The sequence below is a fragment of the Nannospalax galili genome, unplaced genomic scaffold (assembly GCF_000622305.1).
Source record: "Nannospalax galili isolate Female #2095 unplaced genomic scaffold, S.galili_v1.0 scaffold85, whole genome shotgun sequence".
NCBI lineage: Eukaryota > Metazoa > Chordata > Mammalia > Rodentia > Spalacidae > Nannospalax > Nannospalax galili.
This window is the reverse complement of record NW_008358866.1, coordinates 3,367,142-3,377,341: the sequence shown is the minus strand read 5'-3', so window position 1 is coordinate 3,377,341 and position 10,200 is coordinate 3,367,142. Positions and strand designations below refer to the sequence as shown.

General features: G+C 41.2%; 1 protein-coding gene across 3 annotated transcripts in view; it reads left to right on the top strand.

The window, feature by feature from the left end:
- The window catches only part of LOC103725178 (multidrug resistance protein 1), a 159,721-nt gene extending 150,744 nt beyond the window's left edge, over nucleotides 1-8,977 (top strand). For 2 of the 3 annotated variants that reach the window (XM_029558331.1, XM_029558330.1), the window contains exons 26-28: nucleotides 5,355-5,561; nucleotides 7,505-7,651; nucleotides 8,426-8,632. In XM_029558331.1, coding sequence (XP_029414191.1) covers nucleotides 5,355-5,561; nucleotides 7,505-7,651; nucleotides 8,426-8,632 — 561 coding nt within the window. Of the gene's footprint in view, nucleotides 1-5,354; nucleotides 5,562-7,504; nucleotides 7,652-8,425 lie in introns of all 3 variants that reach the window. The other variant, XM_029558332.1, reaches the window with a different exon arrangement.
- Nucleotides 8,978-10,200: the final 1,223 nt, after the last annotated feature.

Here is a 10,200-nt window from a genome sequence, read left to right as displayed (position 1 = left end):
CCAGTTCAGAGGCCAGCCTGGTTTATATAGTGAGGTCCGGGCCAGCTGGGGCTACAGGGAGATCTTATATCCCCAGCCAATATACTTATATTCTTATTCCATATAGTCCAGGCTTGCCTTGGGTTTATGTAGCCAAGGATGACCTTGAATTTAATCTGGGGATTCTATTTAAAGAAAATAAAAATTTTGGGGGGGGGTCTTTTTTTGAGACAGGTTCTCCCAGTAGTCCCAGCTGGCCTGGAACTCACTATGTAGACCAGGCTGGCCTCGAACTCACAGAGATCCGTCTGCCTCTGTTGGGATTAAAGGAGTGTGCCACCACACCCGGCTGCAAAAATAAAACTTTTTAATTCAAAATTATATAAAAATGTACTTCCAAGGTTCACAGTGAACACTGGAACTTAAAGATCTTGATCCCCTTGCTTTTGAGGCACTATACCATAAATACTTATACAGGGAAAAGCTTCCTGACTGCAGCCTGGTCTCTCTTTCACCCAGAACAGTTTACAAGTCCTGGCTTTGTCATGCAGTTTAGGGTCCTGAGAAGTTAAACTTTATTAGCTTAAGCCTTCTGTTTCTCCCCTCTCTGGTCTACCCCATGCATCACAATCAGGGTCTTCTATCCCCTTTAGGATACAGTTAAACATCCCTCAGTATGTAGGCTGGACATATAGCTTAATTGGTAGAGTGCTTGGTTAGCATGAACAAAAGCATGGGTTCACTGGCAGCTGATCACTGCTGGGTGAAGGAGAGCTGGTCTTCTTTCTTTTTTAATGTATATTTTTATTGAATTTTTTGTGTATTTCACACAATAAATCTTAATCTTATTTAGAGCCCTCCCCTATCCACACCCTCTCATATTCCCCACCACCTGATTTCAGGCATTCTGTCATATATGTTAAGGTCTTTTGAATCAAACTTTTGTACCCAGATGTCCCTCAGCACGAATTCATCCACTGGAGTCTAGTCAGCCTATCTAGAGTCACTCCCTAAAAGAAGATCAATTCTCTTTCACTCAGTAGTAATCAGTTGCCAGTAGTTTCTTGGCTAAGGTTGGGGCCTACTGCCCATTTCCCCAGTTCTATGCTGGGTTTTCGACTGATTGAGTCTTCATGGGTCTTGTGCATGCTATCAACTTTGCTGCAAGTTCCCAGAGGCCTAGAAGACTCTTGTTTCCTTATGTTCACGCACCATCCCTGACTCTTAGAATCTTTCTGCCCTCTCTTTTGCAATGGTCCCTGAGTCCCGTGAGGTTAATATAGGAGTCCTATCCAGGGACACGCACTCTGCAGTCTCTTATTTTCTACACCCTGCCAAGTTGTGGCCTTCTATGTTACTAGCCTCTGTTTTCTGAGGAAGTTTTGCTGGAGAGAGTTGAGGGATGTATTAGTATTTTCTCTACCCCCTGTTCCACTATGTTCCATGAGCCATAGGTGCAGAGATTTGGCTATAGATGTGTCACTTTGTGCTAGGCATCTCTCAGGCACATAGTTTCTGTATGCAACCAGTTGTGGAACTCTGTAATAGCCCCCATCTGTTGCAAAAAGAAGATTCTTTGGTGACAGGTATATTTGTAAATATAAGAATCCATATTTAGCATACAGTAAGAAATTATGATTGTCTAGAGATATGATAGAGATAGGGTTTTCTCTAGGATCTGTGACCTCTCCAGCTATGTGCATTTGGCTATGTTTACAGCGCCGCCTATGAGTGCCCTCCCATTAAGAGGACTTTAAGTCCAATTGGATAGCTGTTGATCACCTCCAAGATAAAAGTGCCACTACTGCACCACTGTAGTTTGTTGTACCGGTCATTGTTGTGGTTATTAGGCTTTAAAGCTGGGGTTGGATAATTGATTGATTTTTCTCCGTTAGCAACTTGCATAGCATCCTCTAGAACTATGAGAGTTAGTCTTCAGGGAGGAGGCTTCCAGGTCAGTCTTCCAGGTCTTCCAGTTCTCTTGCTCCATTGGTCTTCTTTGAGGGGATGGTACCAAATAGGTTGAACAGGCTCCAGTGAATGAACTCACACAGAGTAACATCTGGGGACACAACCTTGACTCGATAGACCTTAACATATAATATATGCCAGAATGAATGAAATCTGGTTGGGGGACAATGGAGGTACAGATAGAGAGAAGATCTAAATATGATGAATATGAAATACAAAAAAATTACAAAATATATATTTTTAAAAAGCATGGGTTCAAGACCCAGAACCACATAAAGCAAGAATGGTAGTACACACCTATAATCCTAGTACTTGGAATGTGGGGACAGGAGGATCAGAAGTTCAAAGTCATGCTTAGCTATATAGTGAGCTACAGGACAGCCTTGGGTATGTGAGACAGAGACAGAAATGCTCATTTCCTTGTCTATAAAATGGTTTTTAGAGTTACAGCAACCTCTTAAGAATTACTGTGAAACTTAAACAAGACAATGTATGAGACATGTTTATCACCGAACCTAAAATGTTATCAGTGTGTAATATTTTTATTTTGTTGTTAATATTTCAGAGTATATTCACATGGAATAAGGTGTGTTTAACATTTAATTATTTATATTAGTAAACACAACACAGTCATTTTAATTTAGCCTTAAAATTCTCCTCACTGAGGTTTACTTTCCTACCTATATTTTTATCCAGGATCTTGTGAATATTTTTCACAGACTCCCCAGAATTGTTGAATCTCCCCTTAGACCACTGCTGTGCTTCACCAGAACAGATATGCTTTGACTTGTTTTATATTCTGGGTTTCCAAATATGTTTTCCTTAAAGAAAAAGTTATTTTTAATATTTTATTTATTATTTTTATTTTATGGGTATGAATGTATTGTCTCCACATATATAAGTGTACCCATGACATGCACTGCCCATGGAGGTCAGAAGAGAACATCGAATTCCCCTGGAATTGGAACCCAGGTCCTCTGCAAATAGCTCTTAACCACTGAGCTATCTTCAGCCCCAGAAAGAGGGGTTTTTTTGTTTGTTTGTTTTTTTGTTTTTGTTTTTGTTTTTTTGTGGGGGAGCTTTTTGAGACAGGGTCTCCCTGTAGCCCAGCTGTCAGAAAGAGTTCTTTAGATAACACAGACACTGGAAATACTTTGCAATTCTAGTATGATATTTAGGAACAAGGAAGCCCAAGAATGATGTTATAATCAATATAGTTGAAAAATTGATTAAATCTTCCTGAGATCTTCCTATTACTATTTTAGATAGATACTACATATTTTCCTGCTTGGAGATAGAAACCTGAAAAAATTTTAACTCCTTCATTCTTCAAATTTCCTTTTCTCAAATATTGTATTCTATGTAAAAAAATCTTGTTTAAAGCCAGGTGTGGTGACACATAACTTTAGTCCTAGCACTTGGGAGGCAGAGGAACATGGATCTCTGTGAGACCAAGTGTCACAGTGAGTTCCAGGCCAGCTGGGACCCTGACTCAAAAAAATAAAAAAGCATATATATACATATATATTTTTTAGCCACATCCTTACATGTTTCTTACTGTTCCTTTCTACCCTGTATTTTCCACTTTCATTTACTAAAACTTAGGAAGACTGGGGCATAGAATAGTTTCCATGGCAACTAGACTTAGTACCAAGAAGATCATGACAGTGTTTTCCATCCCTTGTACCTACAAGCCTCACAAGCAGAAGCTGCATTCCTGTATCAAAGGCCTATCCCACTCCTGGCAAACTGTCTCCCAAGGCCCCAGCCAGGCATATGGGATGTAGAGAGTGCATGTGGCTAAGCAGATGTCTTATTAAGCAAGCTGAAGCTGGGCCTGGCACAGGGGTACAGGCACATGCTGCGAAGCCTGATGACCCAAGTTCCATTCCTAGAACACACATGGAGGAAAGAGGAAACTGAGCCCTGAACGTCATCCTCAGACCTCCCCTTGTGCACCATGCCATGCCCATGTATACACACACACACACACACACACACACACACACACACACAGCTGAAGCTGAGATGCTGTTTTCTTCTTCAGAGAATAGCTCTCACATGAATGCCAGAAAATTGTTTTTCAAAGCAGATCTACTGAGCACACATATCTGCATCAGAGTAAAACGCGCTTCCTGAATTCAGTAGGCTCATCTTAGGGATCAGGGTCACCAGGGGAAAGGTGGCTTCTCCTTTCCTACTCCTTTGGCTCAGTATTGAAGATACTGAAGATCTTTTCACACACCTGTCTGCTTCTCCATCCTCTGTAGTTCTAAGAACATCAGACATGCATTTGCACATTGCTGTCAAGCCCTGAGCATTTCTCTGGCCCTATCCTACATGGAATCCTTATGCAATCTATTTAGTCCTCCATTATGAGAATTTAAAAATTATCATCATTCTTGCTTGACCCAGGAGTGATGTCATAAATTAGTCCAAATCAGCAGATACAGAAAGACACAACTCCTGGCTAATAGCCTCTGATATTTCAAAGTAGGTCATAGTTGTTTATTTCCACTCTGACCTGACCACTTCTCTGTGAAAAATTGAGAAAAGAGAGGAAAAAAAAAAAAAAAGAGGCCAAGGTAGAGCTAGAAGAATGCATTCCATGAGTCTCCTGAGGCTGTTGTAAGTAAGCACCACAAATTTATTATGTTTTAGTTATCACCGGTAATGGGTAGAAGCCCAAAAGAAGTTTCAATAGGCTGACATCAGTGTGTCAGCAGAGCTGTATTCCTTCTCTTGTCAAGCATTCTCCAGCCTTTTCTAGCTCATAGTTCCTTCTCCAACTTCAGAGTCAGGAGTGGTCAGCCCCTCTCCCCACTTCTGAACACCCTGCTTATGCCCCCTCTTCTTCATTTAAGAACCCATAGGATTACATTGGGCTCACCAAGATAATCCGGGATAATCATTTTATTTTAAGTTAGCTAATTAGCAGCCTTAATTCCACCTTCCTCTTTAATGCCTCTGACATCTAGCAAAATATATTCACCACTTTTAGGGAATGGTTGTCTTTGGGAAAGAGAGACATTATTCTGCCTACAAGTATAAATTCAAAGCCAGGGTTAAAACATGAGAAATGTGGTATTTCTCTAAGTACATAACAATGGCACTATCCAAAGTTAAATAAACAAGGGAACTATTTGGGAGAAGGAAGGGGAACAGCAGGAGGGAAAAGGAGGATTCAGAGGTAGTGAGGGAACAAATGTGAGTAAAGTACAGTGACCCATATGTGTGAAACTATAATGATTAACCTTATTCTGTATGCCAACTAAAAAAATTAACTAGAAAGCTTTTTCCTTAATGCCAAACCAACAATCTTAAGGTATCAGATACTGAAGGTGATTTTGCTAAATCTGAATTGTGCTGGTCCTGCAGTTGTTCTGTAAACCCTTTGCTTTCAGTTTCTAGATGGTAAAGAAATAAAGAAACTGAATGTCCAATGGCTGCGAGCACAACTGGGCATTGTATCCCAGGAGCCCATCCTATTTGACTGCAGCATTGGAGAGAACATCGCCTATGGAGACAACAGCCGGGTCGTGTCCCAGGATGAGATCGAGAGGGCGGCCAAGGAGGCCAACATCCACCAGTTCATCGAGTCGCTGCCTGATGTATGTCTCTTGGGGCCAGTAATGAACAGCCTCTTTCACCTATTCTTTTATCCTTCCACCCTCCCCCAACAATTCTGGGGATGAAACCCAGGCCATTGCACATGGTAGCCAAGTGTTCTGCCACATACAGCCCTAGGCCTGTCATTAAAAATCTAAAGGACAGCCAGACATGGTGGTATGCAGAGGCAGGTATAGCGCTGTGCGTTTGAGGCCAGTGTGCTTTACATTGCTAGGTCCAGGCCAGGGAAGAAGGAAGGAAAGGAGGGCGAGAAAGAGGGGAAGAAGAAAAAGAGAGAGAAACGAATGAAGTCTTGCCAGGTCTGGTGACGCACACTTTTAGTCCTAGCACCCAAGAGGCAGAGGCAAGTGGATCTCTGTGAGTTTGAAGCCAGCCTAGTCTACATAGTGAGTAGCTGGGGCTACAGGGAGACCCTAAAAGTAGAGAGAAATTAGCAACCAAAATATATCTTACCAGTATGGAAGCATCTGGCCTACTTTTTTTTTGTTTGCCTGATTTTGGTTTTTTGAGACACAGTTTCCCTCTAGCCCCAAATGGCCTGCAACTTGCTACATAGAGCATGGTGGCCTGTATCTCAGAGATCGCCCTGCCTCTGCCTCCTGAGTACTGGGATTAAAGGCATGCACCACCATGCCTGGCTAGCCCTACTTTCTATCTCAGATGTTATGTTTACCTGCCTGTCACTGTGTGTCACTGTGAGGAAGGAACAAAATATTAGACACATTCAGGTATAAGAGACAGTAACTTTGATAACTGTAGCAGTCCTTTAGCTTTTAGGCTTGAGAGTCCACCCATTTCAGTCCTAGGGAAAATAATGTTGCCTACGTATACAGATGGCACATCTCACTTCTGTTTTCCTAGGCACACCCTTACTCATATTGAATAGGTAGTGACAATTGCCTGCTGTGGGAAACAGTATAGGAAGAATTTTGAAAGGACCGTAAAACAAAACAATAATCTGAGACAGGGTCTCACTACGAAGTTGTGACTGGCCTATGTAGACCTCAGATTCACAGACATACACCTGCCTCTTCCTTTCAAGTGCTGGGATTAAAGGCATGCACTGCTATGCCAGCAAAACACAAAAAGTTTTGAAGAATGCTTCACTTTTCAAAGTTAGATCTTAAATTAGAATTCCTTAACATCCATTAAAAATTATTTAATTGTTGGCAATAGCTTCACAAAAACAGACATCAAAATGCTAATATCCTAAGAATTTCTTTTTTTTCTTCACTTTAAAATACTGCATGGGGCATCACCTGCAAGTTATGAATAAGATAAGCTTCAGTTATTATATATAGCTCTTTAAGTTTCTTTTCTCCTCCAGTCTTGTCCTAAGTACCGTGAACTAGACAATGGAAGATAATAGCAGTACAGTATTCGTACACACAGCAGCCTGGCTGACTCACACTAAAACATACGATTTTAAGATGCCAGGCTCTGTTTTCAAAAGAGAGCTTGAAACCAGGTATAATGGCACACATCTCTCATTCCAGCACTTTTAAGGCTGAGACAGGATGAGTTCATGGCCGTGGTGGGATGCCTGGTAAGTTTGAGGCTTCCCTGAGATATGTAGTGAGAGACCATAGTGAGGGGATGGTGGGGGTGTGATATGGTCAGCAACCAAATCTGACAATCTGCCTGAGTTTAATCCCCTAACTATTTTAAGTTCTCCTATGACCTCCAGGTGTGCATACACATACCCCAAACACCCACACGCAAAATAAGTATTTAAACATAATTTTAAAAAGAAATTAAGTCTACCATTTTAGAACTTTTTGTTATTTAATTCTCTGTGAACCCATTTTAGGTTCTGAATCTAAATTTTTCTAATTATAGTATTAGAAAATTATATATCTGTGAGCAGACTGTGTTTGAACTTTGTTGTCAGCTCTAGTCTCATACAACCAAATTCTCTTCACAGAAATACAACACCAGAGTAGGAGACAAAGGAACTCAGCTGTCCGGTGGTCAGAAGCAACGAATCGCCATAGCCCGTGCCCTTGTTAGACAGCCTCATATTTTGCTTCTGGATGAAGCAACATCAGCTCTGGACACAGAAAGTGAAAAGGTAAGGATTTAAGTTCGTTTTTTCATACTTCACTCAGTTGTCCTTAAAAGGTGTAAATTTTCTGTGCTGTAGTAGACAACATTGGGCCAGATGGCTGATTGTTGCTATGTCAGCTCCCAGTGCAATTTAAAGACTGTAGCTGCAGCCTGGGAGACCTTTAGCCACACAAGGCACATTAGTCTCAGAGCCCATAGGCTTCACAACCAGCCCTGTGTCCCTGTGTTGAGCCCACAAGGCACATGCTAGCTGAATGCTGCCCGCTCCTGCAGACAACATCTCCACAGCAACCATGTGAAAAGGTGGGGGTGAGATAGGGTTCAATCTGGCAGTGCCATGAGACAGATGTTGACAGTGCTTTTCAGTTTGAGAAAAGGTTAAGGATCCAGCTAGCTGAAAGACGGGCAATGAGGAGATGCTTTCTACCTGCCGTGATGGCCTTGGCTTGTGCTCTGGCTTCCCAAATTTGCTGTGGAGCTGGACTAGATGGCTGCTTTTAGGAATTTGAACATAAGACACATAGATGTTTTTTAATGACTTGATGGACTATATTGACACTGTAACCTTAAAAATAGATATATCCTGTCTCAGAACTAAGCCAAACTGAGGTTGAGTTCTTTTGTAGTGTGACAGATACATTTGTTTCTAAACTCCACTTTATTTCACCAACAGTACTGTTTAAGGACAGAGTACACAAATTGTGGGGTTTGTTATGGAGGGGGAACTATAGTGAGAGAACTGTTTTTATCATAATCAGTTTGTGTGATTGTGAAACAGGTTGTCCAGGAAGCCCTGGACAAAGCCAGAGAAGGCCGCACCTGCATTGTGATCGCTCACCGCCTGTCCACCATCCAGAACGCAGACTTAATCGTGGTGATTCAGAATGGCAAGGTCAAGGAGCAGGGCACCCACCAACAGCTGCTGGCCCAGAAAGGCGTCTACTTCTCAATGGTCAGTGTGCAGACTGGAGCAAAGCGCTTGTGACCTGTGACTTTGTAAGATGTGAAATACTTTTTTAATATTTGTATTAAAATATGACATTTAACAAAAGTTTAAAAGAAAACAGTTACCAAATAGCTAGTTACCTATTTAACATTTGTTACAATAAAAAGCATTTAGTCAAGTTTAGTCTTCAGGCAATTCATAATTAAAGGAACAGAAATAGATACATCATCAAATGAAGGTTAACTGTTTTAATTGCATTATAAAATCCATCAAAGAAGTATAAATAAATGTTTGATAGTATGTAATTTTATTTATACCTTCTCATTTGTAACTAACTGATTGCTTGTTAAACAATTATGTGTTTGAAATGTTTGTATAAAGTATATATAATGAAACTGAACTTTCATTTGAGTTATCTTGTCTAAAATGAATGTGAATGTACATATTCTACCAACTGAAATATTGAAGGTATTTTTAGCTTTTAAAAAAATAGGATAAGGAGCTGTGAAGATAGCTCAGTGGGTTAAGTGCTTACTGAACAAACGTGAGGACCTGAATTCAAGCCTACAGCATTCACATAAGCAACCAGGTGTGGTAGCACAAATCTTTAACTCCAGCCAGAGACAGCAGAAACAAGCAGATCCTGGGGACTCACTGCCAGTCTAGCCAAAATAGCAAGCTCCAGAGAGAGAGGCAAATGAAAAAGTCATCCCACTGTCAACTCATGGCCTCCACACTTGTCTGCATGGGCAAGTGTACTTACACATACACATTTGCACTCACACAGATGCCACACCATGCACACACACACACACACACACACACACACACACACACACACGGGGGAGGGATTAAAGAGCTAGCAATAGGAAAGGAAGAAGGCATACTCACAGAATAGTATGAAGCTGTCAGCTTTGGTCAGAGAAGCTTCATTATGAAGTGATCAACGGTGACTGCAGAAACTCACAATTATTCTAAGTACTGAGAACATAGGACTGTTGAATGTCCAGCCTCAAATGAGATGTCTGTAGCACCCCCTCCAAGGCTCAGGGAACAATACTGAAGAAGGGTCAGAAAGAATGTAAGAGCCAGAGGAAGAAGTGGGGAGAGGTATGGAATGCTGGCTTACAGACATTACATGGTTGTTATACTCTTAAACTTACAAAAACTGTGATTACCTGCACAAGATCTGCACAAGATTAGGCCCATCAACACCCTGACTTTGGGGTGGGGGAGGAATTATGGGGCCTCACCCATAAGAATTTATATCTAGCTAATGGTTGATTGGGGGAGGGAAAGCCAGTATAGCCACTGATAAGGTATCCCTGCTCCTATAAACAAAACCTCACCCATGCTCATATAAACAACTTACTGAGTCACATTTTAAAAAGGCATTAATGAGCGGGGGAACTGGAAAGAAAGAAGTTGGCTTAACAGGAGTGGGAGGCAGACAACAGAGGGTAGCAGTGAATATGATCAAAAGACACTGTCTGCATGTATGAAAATGCCATAGTGAAATCCATTATTATGAATAATTAATATATGCTAAATAAATTTTTTTTGGTCTTTTTGAGACAGGGTCTCCCTGTGGCTCCAGCTGTCCTAGA